Consider the following 17,913-nt stretch of genomic DNA (forward strand, 5'->3'; position numbering starts at 1 on the left):
GCCTGGGTGGCGCAGTCGGTTAAGCGTCCGACTTCAGCCAGGTCACGATCTTGCGGTCTGTGAGTTCGAGCCCCGCGTCGGGCTCTGGGCTGATGGCTCGGAGCCTGGAGCCTGTTTCCGATTCTGTGTCTCCCTCTCTCTCTGCCCCTCCCCCGTTCATGCTCTGTCTCTCTCTGTCCCAAAAATAAATAAAAAACGTTGAAAAAAAAAATTAAAAAAAAAAAAAAAAGAACAATAGTTATGATTTACCTTCCTTCTTCTAGTACCCACCACCCTCCTGCCATACTAGGTACTCGAAGATATCTGGAATGAAAAATGAATAAATCAACACATTCTTTGCACAAGGAATGCTTTAATAATTCCCCAAATATAACAACTTCTTCACTGTGGTCCTCTCTTGGTTCGCGAATGACAGTCAGGAACCAGGGGCCTGGGCCTGGATGGGTGCAAGGAGAAAGCCCTAGAAAACCATTTATTCCTGGGGCTCCGGTCAGTCCTTTTTGAACATGGGAAGGAAAGCAAATAACGTGAAGTGGAGGCAAGAGGAAGAAGACATGAAGAATCCCCAGGCGAGAAGAGGAACGCTGGAATGACTCCACGCCTGTCTCATTCCTTGTGACACCCCGTCATCCAGTAGGAGAGTGGCCGGCCCGCACAGTGCAACCTCCATACCACCCTGTGGAGAGAAGGCGGCTGGGTTCTTGCTTCCTACTTAGTAGCTCCTTCTCCACATCCATGACCCAGCACTTAGTGAACACACGGCACAGCACGGCAATGCACAGAACCCCCTTCACCGCTCGCTCTCTGGTCTGTCCCCCTGTGGCCCCTCTGAGCCTTCCTTTAATTTTCTCTTATCTGTGGTGTTTGGCTCCTCCCCCCGTCCAGTATGCTCCCACGTTTTCAAATCCTCCTCTGGCCCCGAAGGGGGAGTGCACCATTTTACAAGGCTGAGAGTCACTAAACAAACAGAAAGATAAATACATACATAAATAAATAAATAACCAATCCGTCAATCTCAGGGGCAACTATCGACTCTCCCTCCAGAGAGGGTCATCCCTAGTAGCCGTCAGCGTCTCTTCCGCATGGTGTTCTTAGAGTAGACAAGGCACTTAACCCCCTCCATCCTCACAGACACCTGTAGAGGCAACTTATCTGTCTGTCTATCTATGTATCTATCTATCTATCTCCAATTTGAAGCTCAGAAAAGTGAAGCAACCATTGCACTGTCTACCACTGGGAAGCTGACAGCTTTGGGGGTATTTACTCAGCTGAGGAGCTACGCACCTTTTATAGAAAATGTTGCTGCGACTTATGGAGAGGGCCAGCCCCACCCCCCACCCGTGGCCAGCATGATGGTGCTGCTTAACTGGTCCCACACCTACAGCTCATTGAACCGCTCGGGGATGATGGGTCCAAGCTGAGCCAATCAGATTCTCTATCCCAGCCCCTTGGACTCTGGGGCTGAGACTAGCCAGTCTCCGTGACTGCTCAGAACATTAGCCCATTAACTTGGGGGCAGCCACAGTCTGTTCTCTGGAATGGGGAGCAGAATATACTGCTCTACAAAGAAAGTAGTGAAGGAAATGCACGAGGAGGCAGAAACTTGTCAGGAAAGCCACACTGACAGTTCCCAGCTCCGCCTCCGTTCTCTTCCAGAGAAGAGACCCCTTGGGTAAGCTCGGTGAGACACCTTGTCCCCTCCGAAGCCATCTCCCTCAGCTAACTCAAGTTCCTTTGCTACTGTGTCCAAAACAGTTTTAATACAACATCAGAGAAAGACCCAGATCCCAAGTCTTGTAAGTCCCAGTTCCAAGCCGCGCCGCTCTCCCACATTTTTCTAGATGGTTAGAAGGGGTCGAGTCCTTGCCTCCTGTCCCCTCCTGTCACTACATCCTTCTTGGGGCTCTGCCTGCTGACTTAGTCCCACAGTGACCTCCTCACCAGTTCTTCATTCCCCCTGCTCCAGACACAATCTTTTTCACACAGTTGATGGTTGAGAGAAGATCGGGGCTCAGCAGTTCTGAAGGGGAGACAGAGAATACCTGTGAGAACACAGAGGACAGTCCCAGAGACTGAGGCAGACACCGGCTCTCCCCGCCCCCCAGGGGCTGAGTCCTTCCAGATTAGGCAAGGGCTCCCTCCCAGAGGCCCATTGAGATATCCCTACAATGGCTGCTAGAGGTCAAGGGTGGCTAGGGGTGGGGGCAGGAGGGGCAGGAGTAAATGTATGTTTACTACCACACATCCTAGCTAGGGTACATGCTGGTTCGCGCCACGTTTGAGGGTTTCTAGGGAAAGGAAATGTCAAAACAGGCAGCACAGAGGCCAAGGTAAACCTTGCCTAATGAGAGAGGCTCTTCAGGTGAAGAGTGCAGGGATGTTGATCAGAGTACGAAAGAGGGAGTAAGGGGCAAAGTCATGGACCTGTGGAGCCTCCACGAGTGGCTCTGAGGTGGGGAGTTTGCCCTTGGCCTCGAATCAATCAGGCCATTGACCAAAGTCAGGACTTGATGGTTAGAGCTGAGCCTTCAGGGCCACCAGTCTGGCATTCAGCACTGGTTCTATGAGCCTCAGTTTGCTCGTCTGTAAAGCGGGGATCGTAATAGTTTCCACCGCATGAGAAGCTGGCATGTGAAGTGCTTAGTATACAACACACTCTCGATAAATGTTGGCCGCTGCTGTCCTCTGTTACTGGGTGTGCAGAGCCTTTCTGGAGCCTGCACCCCGGAGAATCTCCTAACCGGAGGGGCGTCGTAGCCACTAGTGAAATCCTCTGCTCAGCAAAGGCATTCCTGGGTGCATTCCCAGGCTTGGAGTGGGACGAGAAGTCCTGTGAGTAGACCCCACTCATCCTCTCACCTCTCCCACCCTGAGACCCCGGCCAGACCTTTGCAGTCCTCGTGGCAAATGTTTTCCGAGTGACTCTTGTGATCATTGCACCAATAGTGGCTGTTGATCTGGAAGATGCCATAGTCGAAGCTGCCGTCTGCATTTTCATTTACCTTTGATAGGTTGAAGTTGCTCTCCACAAAAGCCAGGCACAGCCCTTAGAACAGGGAGAAGAAGGTTTTTAGAGGGCTCTGAACTGAGGGACAAAGGACACGGAGGAGAAAGGGAGACGGGCAAGCAGAAGAAAGGAACAAGGCCTAAGAGGCTAGACGGGGCAAGCTGGCTGGAAACACCCATTAGCTTCTCTCCTCGCCCTTCGGTCCATCCACCTGCCCCTCAGTACAACCGCTCATCATCCCGCTGTCCATCCGCATCTCCTGCACTTGATGTTCGCCTACTGTGTGCCATGACCCGTGCAAAGCCCAGTGAGGGACATTCAGCTGGGGCAAAGGCAGCTGGTGCCTTCAGCAAGAAGGAAGACGCACCCCTTAAAGGACCACAAGACAAGATAAAACGAGAAGGACGGCACAAGACAGGTGTGTGCAAAATCTGGGCAAAAGGAAGTTAGCCCCACCATGGAGGAGGGCGAAGCCTTTGCACTGCCTGCTCCCTCTGCCTGGAATGCTCTTCCCCAGACATTTGGGTGACCCGGTCCTTTGCCTCATTCAGTGCTGCTCAATGTCGCCTCCTCAGAGAGGTATTCCTTGACTTCCCCTTCAAGGACAAGGTTACCTCTCACTCCCCTGGCTTTATTCTGCTGCATAACATTTATCACCACCGGGAAGTGCTTCATATGTTTGTGTGTTTGTTTGGGACTCGCCTCTCCCCCTAGAATGCGAACACTGTGAAGGAAGGGGCTTTGTTGATGTCTCTGTCCCCAGCCCCTAAAATAGTTCCCGGTACATAGTAAGTGCTCAGTTAATAATATTCAGTGGAAGGAATATAGAATGTTGGGAGGGGCTTCTCGGGGAGGGCTGCTTTTTGAACTTGGCTTCGAAAGATGAATGATGGAAAGATGGCCACACAGGAGGTGACCAGGAGCAGAAGAGGAATGGCGGGGCGGGAGTGTGAGAAAGCGGCACTCACAGTCGCTCAGGGAGTAGCCCTCAAACCCATCCAGATCCTCCTTGTGCAGCACTCTGGCCAAGTCACAGCGACTGATGAGCTTGGCCTCATTTATGGCAACGAGGCAGCTGACCAAGGACATGAGTAGCATCCTCATCGTCTTCGGAGGGGAGAAGGTGCAGCTGAGGGCCTGTGGTCCCGAGGATCTCCCAGACGTGCTGCTGGTCTCCTCTGAGCACCTGAGGAATCTGGAGAGAGCAGCCAAATGTCCCGGCTCACTCACGGCTCCCCGCCTGGCTATTTCTCTTTCCTCTCACCATTTTATACTTTCTTTTACTACAGAAACTTTCAAACACTTACAAAATAAGAGAGAATAAGATCATGAATCTCCATGTAGCCATTGCCCAGTGTCAACAGTGAAAAACTGAGGCTGATCTCCTTTCATCTATAGGTTTTCTCCTCTTTTAGCCATTCTCTTGTAAAGGACACCTGGCTATGGGCAGCATTTGGGTACAGGGGTGGGGAGTGAGGCTGGCAAAGGAGATTGATGAGCACTGGACTTTACTGGTACTTGCGTGTGTGAATTTGAACATGTGCTCTCGTAGGAAGGGCCAGGCCACTGGGTGTTGATCTGCCCTCAACCCCACGCTCCCAGACGCATGATATGTGACTTTTCCCAAGGGTATACCCTGCCTTGTGCAATTCCTGAGAGGCTGTCTTATAAGCTCTACACCTTTGTTTCCACTCAAAACTGGTGTCACTCGGGGCGCCTGGGTGGCTCAGTCCGTTAAGCGTCCGACTTCGGCTCAGGTCACGATCTCTCGGTATGTGAGTTCGAGCCCCGCGTCGGGCTCTGTGCTGACTGCTCAGAGCCTGGAGCCTGTTTCAGATTCTGTGTCTCCCTCTCTCTCTGACCCTCCCCCATTCGTGATCTGTCTCTCTCTGTCTCAAAAATAAATAAACGTTAAAAAAAAATTTAAAAAAAAAAACTGGTGTCACTCAAGTAAAAGTGACCTTGTTGAAGAAATAAACTTCACTTTCACACTCTGTGTGTGTGTGTGTGTGTGTGTGTGTGTGTGTGTGTGTGTAGGGGGAGGTGCAAGGGGCGGGGACTCTGGATTCACGTCGCCTGCTTTCAAAGGTTGGGCTGCCGTGTGACCTTGGGCAATATACTTTACCTCTCTGGGCCTCATTTGTAAAATGAAGATATGCCAGTACCCACTTACTAGGGTTGTCATGATGATAAAAGGAAATGATAAATGCCTAAATCTTGGTTTTGCATTCCCCCCCAAATAGGAAGCAAGACTTCTGGGACAAAGGTTGATTCCTAGGCTGGAGTTAGGAAAGGGTATAAAATAAGTCTGAATTATCTTGTGCTAGAAAGTAAGAAAGTGCTCAAAATATGGATTGGGGCACGTCAAATGGACATGAGAGCCAGCTCAGAGGGGCACCCACTGGCCAAATCTGGAACACTTTCTTGGTAACAGCTTTATTGAGATAAAATTCACAGTACATAATTCACATACCGCACAATCACTTAATTTAAAGCGTACAGCTCAATAGTGTGTTTGCAGAGCCGTGCGACTATGATCGCGGTCAATTTTAAAACATTTTCGTCAGCCCAACAGGAAACCCCATACCCACTAGCTGTCACTAACCCACCCCTCCTCCAACCCCTGCCCACCTCAAGCCTACTTTCCATTTCTCTAGATTTACCTAACCTGGACACTGCACACAAATAGTCACACCACAGGTGGCCTTTGAGCCTGGCTTCTTTCGCTTAACAATGTTTTCAAGATTTATTCATGTTGTGGCAGCCACTGGGATCTCATTCCTTGTGATGAATCCTTCTTTTGTCTCTCTATTGATCGTTTTATAGACTTTTGGGCTACTTTGGGGCTATTATGAATGACGGGGCTGTGAACATTCACGCACAAGTGTTCGTGTGGACAAATGTTTTCATTCCTTTGGGCATATACGCCAAGGAATGGAACTGCTGAGCCATAGAGTAACTTCAAGTTTCAACTTTGGAGCAACTGCCTGACTTCAAAGTGGCTGTACCATTTTACATTGCCATCGGCTTTTCCACATCCTTACCAACACTGGTTACTTTTAAAAAAAAATTATAAAGTTTATTTAGTTATTTTGAGAGAGAGAGAGAGAGAGAGAGAGAGAGAGAGAGAGAGAGAGCACAAAAGCTAGGGAGGGGCAGAGAGAGAGGGAGAGAGGGAGAATCCCAAGCAGGCTCCTCACTGTCAACGCAGAGCCCAATGCGGGGCTTGAGCCCACAGACTGTGAGATCATGACCTGAGCTGATATCAAGAGGCTCAACTGACTGAGTCACCCAGGTGCCCCAACGCTTGTTTGTTTTTTTAATTCAATTTACTCTTTTTTTTTTAAAGTAGGTTCTGCCCATGACCCTGATGTTGAGAGTCACCATGCTGTATACCAACGGAGCCCACCGGGCCCCCCCTCCCCTGCTAACACTTGTTATTAACTGTCTTTCTGATCAAAGCTCTCCTAATGGGTGCCAAGTCGTACACATGATGGTTTGGATCTGCATTTTCCTGGTGGCTAATGATGCTGAGCATCTTTCCATGTGCTCTTTGGCCATTTGCATATCTTTGGGGAAATTCAGTATTCAGATCTTTTGCCCATTTTCTAGTTGGGTTATTTGTCCTTCTTTATTGAGTTGTAAAAATTCTTTATCAGATGGGAATGCAAGCTGGTGCAGCCACTCTGGAAAACAGGATGGAGGTTCCTCAAAAAACTAAAACTAGAACTACCCTACGACCCAGCAATTGCACTACTAGGCATTTATCCACGGGATACAGGTGTGCTGTTTTGAAGGCACACATGCACCCCCATGTTTATAGCAGCACTATCAACAATAGCTGAAGTATGAAAAGAGCCCAAATGCCCATCGATGGATGAATGGATAAAGAAGGTGTGGTATATATATACAATGAAGTATTACTCGGCAAGCAAAAAGAATGAAATCTTGCCATTTGCAACTATGTGGATGGAACTGGAGGGTATTATGCTAAGTGAAATTAGTCAGAGAAAGACAAACATCATATGACTTCACTCATATGAGGACTTTAAGAGACAAAACAGATGAACATAAAGGAAGGGAAACAAAAATAATATAAAAACAGGGAGGGGGACAAAACAGAAGAGACTCATAAATATAGAGAGCAAACAGAGGGTTACTGGAAGGTGTGGGAGGGGGGATGGGCTAAATGGGTAAGGGGCACTAAGGAATCTACTCCTGAAATCATTGTTGCACTAGATGCTAACTAATTTGGATGTAACTCTTAACAAATAAAAAATAAAATTAAAAACAATAAATTTTAAAAAATAAAAAATTCTTTATCAGATACATGGCTTACAAATATTTTCTCGCATTCTGTAGGTTGCCTTTCACTTTCTTGATGGTATTCTTAGAAACAAAAGAATTCAATGATGATGAAGACTGTTTTCTCTATCTTTTCTTTTGTTGCTTACGCTTTTGGTATCATAGCTACAGAATTAATACAGAATGGTTTCTAAGGTAGTCTGGGACAGTTTGGCCATCAACACAAATAAAGATAGTGACAGGGGAGCTTGGCCGGCTCAGTTGGTGGAGCGAGCCACTCTTGGTTTCAGGGTCATGAGTTAGCACCCCACCTTGGGCCTAGAGCGTCTTTGAAAAAAATAATGATAGTGACAGATTATAATCTAGTGAAAGAGATAGGAATCCCTGAGTCCTTAATAGTAATAAATAGACAAACAGATACATAACGGGGATGGGGTTGGAGCTCTTCCTGACAATAAGATGGTGAGTGATAAACGTGGAGGTGGTCATGAGGTTGGAAAATCATCACTCTGCAGCCATCATAGATTAGTTTGGGCAAGAATCATCAATGGATATTAAATCTAAGGTGGTGGGAAGCTTGGTGAAGAACTGGATGGGGCACCTGGGCTGGCTCAGTCGGTTAAGCATCCAACTTCGGCTCAGGTCATGATCTCGTGGTTCATGGGTTCAGGCCCAGCATCGGGCTCTGTGCTGACAGCTTGGAGCCTGGAGCCTGCTTTGGGTTCTGTGTCTCCCTCTCTCTCTCCCCCTCTGCCGCTCACACTCTCTCTCTCTCTCTCTCTCTCAAAAATAAATAAACATTGGGAAAAAAAAACTATCAATGCCATGAAAACACAGAATGGGGCTATTTCTGTCACTGTGTGCATGTGTGTGTGTGTGTGTGTGTGTGTGTGTGTGTGTGTGGTGGGTGTGTGCATTCGTATCTTTCCCCTGAAAGCAGGTGTATGTTCCCGAGAGCAAAGGCCTAGGTTCCTCCACCCACAGGCTGCAGAGTCAGGAAGCTTCTGCTTGGGCAAGATGGCTGCCCTAATGGCCTTGTTTCCTCACAGATGCCTTCTAAGCTCACTCCGTACCAGCCTGAGCTTGTGAACATTCTTTTGCTTCTCTCCCTCCCCCTGGTGTTACCAGATTTAGTAAAGAAAATTTTACAGGATGCCCAACTACATTAGAATTTCAGACAAACAACAAATAATTTTTTAGTATGAGTGTGTCCCATGCAACCCTGCTCCACCCTGACTCAGGAGGTTCCTTCCGAGACTTGCCAGGGGTCACTGAGCCTTGGGAAGCGGGTGAGCTCTCTCTCTACCCATGAAGTCCCCCCTTGGGGTCTCCATGGGGAATATGGTGCCTCTGGTAGATGCATTCTCACCTCCCCTTCCGAAGCTTACCTCTCCCCTACCCCTCTCTGACCCCAGGTCCCAGACAGCCAGGGCTTTCCTCAAGAATCAGTAGAATGAAGAGTCTCTTCCTCATGAACTATACTCTAGCCCCGCCTAGTTCACAGCTCCCCATGCTCTAAAGAAGGTGGGAGCGCTGGGCCACTCTGCCTTCTGGAACCTCAGTTCTGTGACGTCATCATTCTTCTGGACATACTTGGGTCCAAACCATGCAAACGGAGGCCCATGCAAGCTTCCCGCAGAAAGTACGAAGCACTGACTGGTGATCGCTGTCATGAAGGCCCCTGGGTGGGGCAGCACAGAGGGTCCTGGTTGTTCTGCCTCCTCACCTCCCTTCCCTTTGGTGGGTGGTACCACCTTTGGGGGAACTCCTTCCCCCATGGGGTTGTAGTGGAGAGTGCCAGTCACAGGACACTGTGCTCCGGGTGACAGGGTGTGCCTATGGCCCCCACCACTATTTTTTGAATAGAAATTAAGTGGAACAGCTCAGCTTTACAGGGGAAGCCTTCAGGAGTGAGGCCAGAGGCCTACAGTTTGGAATCATGTGGACACAGCCCATCTGAGAGCATAAGCTTCCTTGAAGAGGGAGCAGAGTCCAGACAGGATTCCATTCCTAGAGTCTACCCTTTCCGGGACCCAAACACAGTCTTGCCCTTACTGCAATCCTGCAATTCAATAAATGTCCCTTCCTGCGCCAACAAGTTCGAGGTGAGTTTCTGTCAACTGCAACCAAGAGAGGCCTGCTTAGTAGGGAGCGTGGGGTTAACCACCTGTGAAGCGGTGACCTGACAATCTGTCACCTCCCGGTGAAGCTCACACATCCTAGTGTCATTAGTCCCCACCTGCTGTAGCAGAAAGGAGGCAAAGGAAAGTTTTATTACCGGTGGCTACATTACCCTCTGAAACAGGATGGTAGGGGCTGGCGGAAAGAAGGTAGCAGGAAGAGCCTTTAAGTGGGCAGTGCTGCCCTGTACCTTCCGCCTCCAGACTTTTCTTCCTGAGGACATTGCAGCTTGGGCTGACGATGTTGGGATGAGTAAGAAACGTATACCTCATTCATAAATGATGATGACGATCCCATGGAATTTTTCTTCTCTTCCTTTCAGCAAAATCGCTAATCATGTTATTTTTTTTAAGTTTATTTATTTATTTTGAGAGAGAGAGACAGAGACAGAGAGAGTGAGTGGGAGAGGGTCAGAGAGAGAAGGAGAGAGAGAGAATCCCAAGCAGGTTCTTCACTGTCAGCACAGAGCCTGATGCGGGGCTTGAACTCAAGAACTGTGAGGTCATGACACGAGGGGAAACCAAGAGTCGGATGTTTCAACAACTGAGCCACCCAGGCGCCCCTAATTATGTTATGATAATCAAGATCTTAGGGGTGCCTGGGTGGTTCAGTCGGTTGAGCACCCAATTCTTGATTTCGGCTCAGGTCATGATCCCAGGGTCCTGGGATGGAGTCCTGCTTGGGGCTCAGCACTGAGCCTGGAGGCTGCTTAAGATTCTCTCTCTCTCTCTCTCTCTCTCTCTCTCTCTGCCCCTCTCCACTCACACACTTCCTCTTTAAAAAAAAAGATTTTAAAATTTACTTAAGGATTAAAAACAATTATATTCAAAGAACAAAAATGTAAATATATTTATTTTTTATTAATTTTTTTGCGACAATTTTTTATGAAAAAATTTTCCAGTGTTTTTCCAAAAAGTTAGGGTTTTTTTTTTAAACATTGAAAAGTATCTAATAATGCAGAAGGCAAAATAAAGATTAGAATTACTGAATATCAAATTTTTATATCAAATATACGTAAGTCCAAATACTGTATATCATTATACTCTCTAAAACCTTAATTAAATTTTATTAAATAACTTAAAGTTTAACTTAAATTGTATTTAAATTATACATTTAATTTAAAATTTGGTTTATAAATAAGTAACTTTTTATTACTTATTTATTTATATATTTATTTTTAGTAAATTTAACCACAACATGGGGCTCGAACTCGTGACCCTGCGATCAAGAGTCACATGTTCTTTCTCTTCTAATTTTTAAAAAACGTTTATTGTGCTCGCTTCGGCAGCGCATATACTAAAAAACGTTTATTTTTCAAATGTTTAATGTTTACCAATTGAGCCAGTCAGGCACCCCCCCCAAATAAGTAAGTTTTTATTTTTATTTTTATTTTTTTAATTTTTTTAATGTTTATTTATTTTTGAGAGAGAGTGAGAGAGACAAAGCTTGAGAGGGGAAGGGCCAGACAGAGAGAGACACAGAATCTGAAACAGGCTCCAGGCTCTCAGCTGTCAGCACAGAGCCCGATGTGGGGCCTGAACCCACAAACTGCAAGATCATGACCTGAGCTGAAGTCGGACGCTTAATCGACTGAGCCACCCAGGTGCCCCGAGTTTTTAAATAAAAATGTTAAAATTCATAATTCTAGCATTCAGTGTCCATCTCGCTGCCTGTGTAAAGAATCAGTATCGTTATGTCTAAAGTCTAGATATACATGCAAATTTGAATAATGTGTAACATGGCTTATGTAATGTCACAAAAATGTCCTCAGTTTCCATTTACAACGGATGCAAATGCCGTCCTAATTCATGTGTAGTACCCCCAGAACCACGAATAAGAAGATGATAACAAGAAACTATAGTCAGCACGACTAGAAAATGCCCTTTCATTGTGTTTAATCTGTTGCATTCCAGCTGAGAGGAAAGATCTGGCAAGTTAATTTCCCTTTTTTCTTACCTAAGTACTTCTCTGCTGAAAATCTCTCTGCCCTCCGAGAGATAGTACCTAGCAGGGGCCCATCAAGCTTTCGTTAAACTTTTCGAAGCTGATGCATTTTTCTCCCCATCAATATAGGGTCAGATGTGAAGCATCTCCCTGGGGCCTGAACATTGTTGAAGAGCACGGATGTTTAGGGTTAGGTCCTGCTGTGCGAGTGCCGAGCGCCAGAGGCATTGTGCGGTCCTTAATAAATCTGATTATTTTGTTGGGGGGTACTCTATTTTCTAAATTTTTTTTAAGGTTTATTCATTTTTGAGAGAGAGACAGAGCATGAGCGGGGGAGGGGCAGAGAGAGAGAGGGAGACACAGAATCCGAAGCAGGCTCCAGGCTCCGAAATGTCAGCACAGAGCCCGAGGCGGGGCTTGAACCCACGACCCGTGAGATCACGACCTGAGCCCAAGTCGGAGGCTTCACCAACTGAGCCTCCCCGGCGCCCCCGTTATGGGGAACTCTGAAGCACAGGGCCCACTTGGGGACTTCTCTTGCCAGTTCTCAGGGCAATGCTGGAAGAGGATGCTTCTGGAAATAAATTGCTCTACCTAAGGAAATGTCTGCTTTGAGTTCTCCATAAAATATGAGAAAGATGGATACAGCTTGCCGAAAGGCAGAATGCAAGGAACCCAAACCCAGTGCCGGGAATGAGATCTGCATTGAAGGCTCAAAGAGCAGAGTCCACAGCACAGAAAAGTTCCTCGAGGCTGGAGCCACACACTTGAAAAGCTCTCCAAGTGCAGAGCGGAAAGGCATGTGGGAAACAATGAGACCAAAGAGAATGAGTACAGACCACAGAGCTTCTAGACTTAAACAGGGACGGAGACACCAGAGATGTTCCACCACTGTCTTTGGAATATATTCAAACCGTATATTTAGAAGTCTGAATTTTTGGCTTTATTATTGGGCTTGTACTTTATCCCACAGAATACACACCTTCTCAACTACTTCACGAATATTTACACAATTTGACTCTAAACTAGGCTACAAATAATACGTCAAACTCTCCACAAAGGAGGAATTCTATAGACTCCACACTCAGGCTACAGTGTAAAAGAAACCACCCAATTTCTTATGACTTTCAAAGAAACACGCACATACTTTTCCCCCCAGCATAATTATTAGGTCAAAGGCAAATTAAAATCTGGAATAACAGGTTTCTAAAACGATGAGAATGAAGGAACATAGGCAGTTTCTGAAACTTAATCAAAATGTATTTAGAAGCAAATGTGTAGTCTTAACTGCTTTCCTTCAAACAAAGCAAAACAAACGGACTGATCATGCAATGAGAAGTTAGAAAAAAATAGAAGGAAAACATTTCCAAGGCAAACAACAAGAAGCAAAGAATAAGAATGGAAGCATTAAGATATTTAAGGGACTTCGGGTGTGGGTGGGGGGGAACGTGTGGGTGGCGTATTAAAAATGGAATCAAGAAACAAAGACTAGAGGGGGTCTGGGTGGCTCAGTCAGTTAAGCGTCCGACCCTTGATTTCGGCTCAGGTCATGATCTCACGAACCACGAAATCGAGCCCCGCATTGGGCTCCACGCTGGATATGGAGATTGCTTAAGATTCTCTCTCCTCTCTCTCTCTGCTCCTCCCCTACTCACATGCATGGGTGCATACATGCGCGCTCTCTGTCTCTCTCTTTCAAAAGAAGAAGGAGAAGGAGAAGGAGAAGGAGAAGGAGAAGGAGAAGGAGAAGGAGAAGGAGAAAAGAAAAGAAACAAAGACTAGAGACCTCGCATATTACATGTCCCACCATACTTGCTATGGACTTTGATACTTCTCTGTAGCATTAGAGCTGGTTAAAGGAAATTCTTCAGTTTCTGGAATGGGTTCCTTGCAAGAACAAGCCAGTCTGAAGTCAAGGGTTACCACCAAACAACAGACTCCTTTAATAATAACATGGTGGATAGATTATCCAAGAAGGTAAGTATAACTGAAGGCTTTATTTTTAGAAGTTTCTTCTAAACTTTTTTTTTAAGTTTATTTATTTTGAGAGAGACAGAGTGAGCAGAGGAGAGAGAGAGAGAGAGAGAGAGAGAGAGAGAGAGAATCCCAAGCAGGCTCCATGCTGCCAGCACAGAGCCCAACTCGGGGCTTGAACTCACGAAACCATGAGATCATGATGTGAGCCGGATGCTTAATTGACTGAGCCACCCAGGCGCCTCTGTAGTAGAAGTTTCTAAAGTCTTGTTGCCTCAAAAGCACCACTAAACACTTTCTTCCATAAAAGTATATTCCGTCCTGAAACAGGCTCACAGCAGGATAGAGATGTGCCAATGCCAGCTACTGGCCTTTAGAGCAGAGGGCAGGAAGTAAGTCTTAAGTCTCGGTTCAGAAAAGTGCCAACAGAAAGCCCCGGTATTGCACTGGGAAATGCAAGGTAAGTAAAATACAAACACACCTTTGAGAAATCAAATAGGGACCTTAGCGTATGAGACTGGCCATGCCTCCCTGATGGTCAGCCCTGTGAGAAATCTTTCCACGGAGCTGACATCTGCCTGTGTCCATCTCTCCTGCTCAGTCTCGGGCCCCAGGCGTCAGGCCACACAGCATCGTCCCCTCCTGTGTGGAGGGGTCAACCGCGGGCCTTTGGAGCCAAACCAAAGCCTCCGGCAAAGAAGCGGGTCCATGTAACTGTATGTATAGGTGAAGTATCTGACTACATCATTGTATGTTCCGGGGCGATCATGTCTGAGCATTTACATGGGATTTACCTATTGTTTTATTCCTTTCTTTCAGTTCCTATTATATTTAGGGCAGTAGACTGATTTTTAAAAGTACCAATATTCTGAATGGACAGACAAATGGCAGTACATTCATACAATGGAAATACTACCTAGTAATAAAAAGGAATATACTACTGGTCCATGCAATGGGTAAATTTCAAAGTGATTATGCTGAGGGAAAGAAGTCAGACCGAAAAAAGAAGAAGAAAGAGAAGGAGAGGGAGGGAGAGGAGAGAAGGAGGAGAAGGAGGAGGACGAGGAGGAAGAGGAGGAGAAAGAAAAGCAGATACTGCACGGTTCCATTTATAAGAAACTCTAGAACATGTCAACCAATCTATAATGACAGGAAGTAGACCAGTAGGTGCTTGGGGATGGGGGAGCAGAAAGGGGCGGAGGGAGGGGTTACTGAAGGGCACAAGAAAACTTTGGGGAGCGAAGAGATATTAACTATCTTGATTGTGATGGCGGTTTCATGGGTATATACGTATGTCAAAGATTACCAAATCGTATTTTTAGAAATATGTCGTTCAGTGTAGGCCAATACCTGAATAAGGTATACTATAGTTACACACAATACATTTTATGAGAAGGGAGTTACAGGTCTGTCACGGTTGAGAACCGCCCCCCTCCCCGGTGCAGGCGGGGGGGGGGGGGGGGGGGAGGTACTTCTCCCACATCGTTGTCCTCAGGCCAACTCGCTGTGCAATCTATCCAGTGGCCACTAGGGGGAAGCAGCGGCCCACATACAGGAAGCGTGAGTCGCCGGCACCCACAATTAAGAAGTCCCTCCAGCGTGCTCCCCTCCTGGGGAGGCGGGCGGGTAGCCATAGCTCCACGTGAGTTATCTGCAGGGCTGATACGGAGTAGTTGGAGATGGCCCCAGCAAGTTGCGATTCTCAAGGTGCCTCTGGAAGACCTAGGCCTGGAGTAGCCTCTCTATCGGCTCTCCGCCTTGCCTGAAACTCCACCAACTATAAAACACGACAAGATTCCATCAGCCAACTAAGCTAAAGAATGAAGCGCCGAGAAGATTTTTTATAAGGGCGAGGGAAAGGAGACAAGGTGGAATTGGGGGTGGGGAGGAGATGGGGAGCACCCGTGGGAGGCCACCACGGAGGATTCCCAGTAAGAACTGTTGCTAACACAGGCTGAGCCTTCCCAGCGTGTGGGGCATGATGCCAAACACCGTATGCAGTGAACAATTTCACCTTCACAGCACTCTTGTGAAATCAGCTGCAGAGAGGTTAAGTGACTCGCCCGAAGTCACAGAGCTAGTGGGAGGCAGAGCAAGGATTTGAAACCGGGTTTGATACTAACATGGCGGGTGTAGCTGTTACTGCTCATTTTTTACCAGTTTAAAAAAAAATTTTTTTTTTAATGTTACAACTCAGGCAACAATAGATGTTGGCGAGGATGCGGAGAAAGAGGATCTCTTTCGCATTGTTGGTGGGAGTGCAAGCTGGGGCAGCCACTCTGGGAAACAGTATGGAGGTTCCTCAAAAAATTAAAAATAGAACTACTCTAGGACCCAGCCATTGAACTACTAGGTATTTATCCAAGGGATACAGGTGTGCTGTTTCGCAGGGACACATGCACCCCAATCTTTACAGCAGCACTATCAACAATAGCCAAAGTATGGAAAGAGACCAAATGTCCATCGATGGATGAATGGATAACGAAGACGGGGTATACAATGGAGTATTGCTCGTCAGTCAAAAATAATGAAATCTTGCCATTTGCAACTATGTGGATGGAACTGGAGGGTATTATGCTAAGTGAAATTAGTCAAAGAAAGACAAAAATCATACGACTTCACTCATATGAGGACTTCAAGAGACAAAACAGATGAACATAAGGGAAGGGAAACAAAAATAATCTAAAAACAGGGAGGGAGACAAAACAGAAGAGACTCATAACTATGGAGAACAAACTGAGGGTTACAGGAGGGGTTGTGGGAGGGGGGATGGACTAAATGGATAAAAGGCATTAAGGAATCTACTCCTGAAATCATTGTTGCACCATGCTAACTAACTTGGATGTAAATTAAACAATAAATACATTCAAAAAAAGAAAGAAAGAAAGAAATGGTCAGGGGCACCCGGGTGGCTCACTCACTTAAGCATCTGACTCTTGGTTTCAGATCACATCATGATCTCACAGTTTGTAGGACTGAGTCCTGTGTCAGGCTCTGACGCGGATCCTGCTTAGGATTCTCCCTCTCTCCCTGTCTTTCTGCCCCTCCCCTGCTCTCTCTCTTTCTCTCTCTCTCAAAAATAAACAAACATGATTTATTAACATTAAACAAATAAATTTAATGTTTATTTATTTTTGAGAGAGAGAGAGAGAGAGTAGGGGAGGAGCAGAGAGAGGGAGGCACAGAATCTGAAGCAGACTCTAGGCTCTGAGCTGTCAACACAGAGCTCGATGCGGGGCTTGAACCTATGAACCACGAGATGGTGACCCGAGCCGAAGTTGGAGGCTCAACCAACGGAGCCACCCAGGTGCCTGCTCTTACTGCTCATTATAACAGAATTGTCTTTCTTTCTCTTTGGGGCTGGGGTATTATTTAATTCATGTGTGAAACTGGTTGGTGTTGGTAGCAGGCAATGAGTATTTCAGCTTATCCTCCTGGAGATAAAGTTCCTGATGCTTCCAGAGAATTTTAAGCATCTCTGATGGTCCAGGAAGGAAAATCTTCCCTATTTATTTGCTAAGCATTTGCACTGCGTGAGGTTCCGTGTTAAGACTGATACGTTCATAGCGATGAAAGTATGGCCTTTAACAGAGGCCAGCACGAGGAATCGAGGGGCACGTGACCTGTAGCAATGCGGTGGCATTGTTCATGTGTGTCCATAGGAGTGTGTTAGAGGCAGCGGTACCCCACCTCAGCTGGAGTCCTGAGCAGCTTGACCAGATCAGGATGCAGGCCAAGAGAACTCACCAGAACGCCCAGTTATCAGAACAAGGCCAAAGCATCCCAGTGAGCAGATAACTCGTGCCCATGGTTCGTGAGTAAGTGAAGTTCATCCTTTCCCTCGGGACTGGACCAGCCCGCCTGGGATCCTGCAGCTTGATCCTTCAAGTGAGTTGCCCCAGGGCGGTGGCCTTTTCTAGGTTCTGCAGGAGCCAGCGGTTCTGGCCTTCCGGCCTTCCTGCTGCTTTTATGCTGCTGTGGCCACAGGGTGGAGTTGATACGGCACCGAGTAAAGGCTCCAGGGCTGCCCACGTGAAGACAAAGCAAAAGGAGGCCAAGGTTAAACACTGGGTCCACCTGCTTCATTCCCTAGATGGGGAAACCGAGGCCTGGGGAGAGGAAGGGACTCGAGTGAGCTAATGGCCGAGCTGGGGGTAAGACTCCTGGCAGTCTCTTCTCCCCTACTCCCCGGCCCTATTTCATAATAGGCCCCTGCTGCTGGCTGCGTCTCTGCGCTTTGTCAATCACTAGTATCTTTTTTGAAACAACAGTTCTTTAACATCGTCACGTATTCAGTCAGTGTTCAAATCTCCAATGGTGTCCGGTCAAAAAACACTTCGAACAGTTTGATCCAATCAAGATTGGGATCAGATGCGCGCAGATGTGACTGGCTGATGTCTCTTGAATCTCTTTTAATCCACAGGTTCCTCCTCCAGCTTTCTCTTTTTGCTTGCGATTTATCACCGGAGAAGGCATGTCGTGTATCCTGCAGATTGTCCGCA

General features: G+C 46.9%; 1 protein-coding gene across 4 annotated transcripts; it reads right to left on the reverse strand.

Annotated features, from left to right (window-relative positions):
- Nucleotides 1–332: 332 nt before the first annotated feature.
- Nucleotides 333–17,904, reverse strand: LOC131497782 (lysozyme-like protein 6). 4 transcript variants are annotated; one of them, XM_058704357.1, is made up of 4 exons: nucleotides 3,976–4,714; nucleotides 2,888–3,046; nucleotides 1,942–2,020; nucleotides 333–676 (listed from the first exon to the last, which is right to left on the reverse strand). In XM_058704357.1, the coding sequence occupies exons 1-4, from the start codon at nucleotides 4,109–4,111 to the stop codon at nucleotides 607–609; spliced, it is 444 nt and encodes a 147-aa protein (XP_058560340.1). In that variant the 5' UTR covers nucleotides 4,112–4,714; the 3' UTR covers nucleotides 333–606. The 4 variants fall into 4 exon arrangements, 1 of the variants encoding a protein (XP_058560340.1); XR_009255138.1 differs by having other exon boundaries at nucleotides 333–664; nucleotides 982–2,020; nucleotides 2,888–4,726; XR_009255137.1 differs by lacking the exon at nucleotides 333–676 and adding an exon at nucleotides 17,159–17,904 and having other exon boundaries at nucleotides 689–2,020; nucleotides 2,888–4,202.
- Nucleotides 17,905–17,913: the final 9 nt, after the last annotated feature.

The sequence above is a fragment of the Neofelis nebulosa genome, chromosome 16 (assembly GCF_028018385.1).
Source record: "Neofelis nebulosa isolate mNeoNeb1 chromosome 16, mNeoNeb1.pri, whole genome shotgun sequence".
Taxonomy (NCBI): domain Eukaryota; kingdom Metazoa; phylum Chordata; class Mammalia; order Carnivora; family Felidae; genus Neofelis; species Neofelis nebulosa.

What these genes read in the sequence shown, in the direction of transcription:
- LOC131497782 (XM_058704357.1), bottom strand. Translation starts at nt 4,111, where the DNA reads ATGAGGATGCTACTCATGTCCTTGGTCAGCTGCCTCGTTGCCATAAAT. An exon ending in GGGCTACTCCCTGAGCGACT is followed by an intron (nt 3,047 to 3,975) that starts GTGAGTGCCGCT and finishes CCCTGTTCTAAG; the next exon opens with GGCTGTGCCTGGCTTTTGTG. An exon ending in GCAGGGGGAATGAAGAACTG is followed by an intron (nt 677 to 1,941) that starts GTGAGGAGGTCA and finishes TTCTCTCCACAG; the next exon opens with GGTGGTATGGAGGTTGCACT.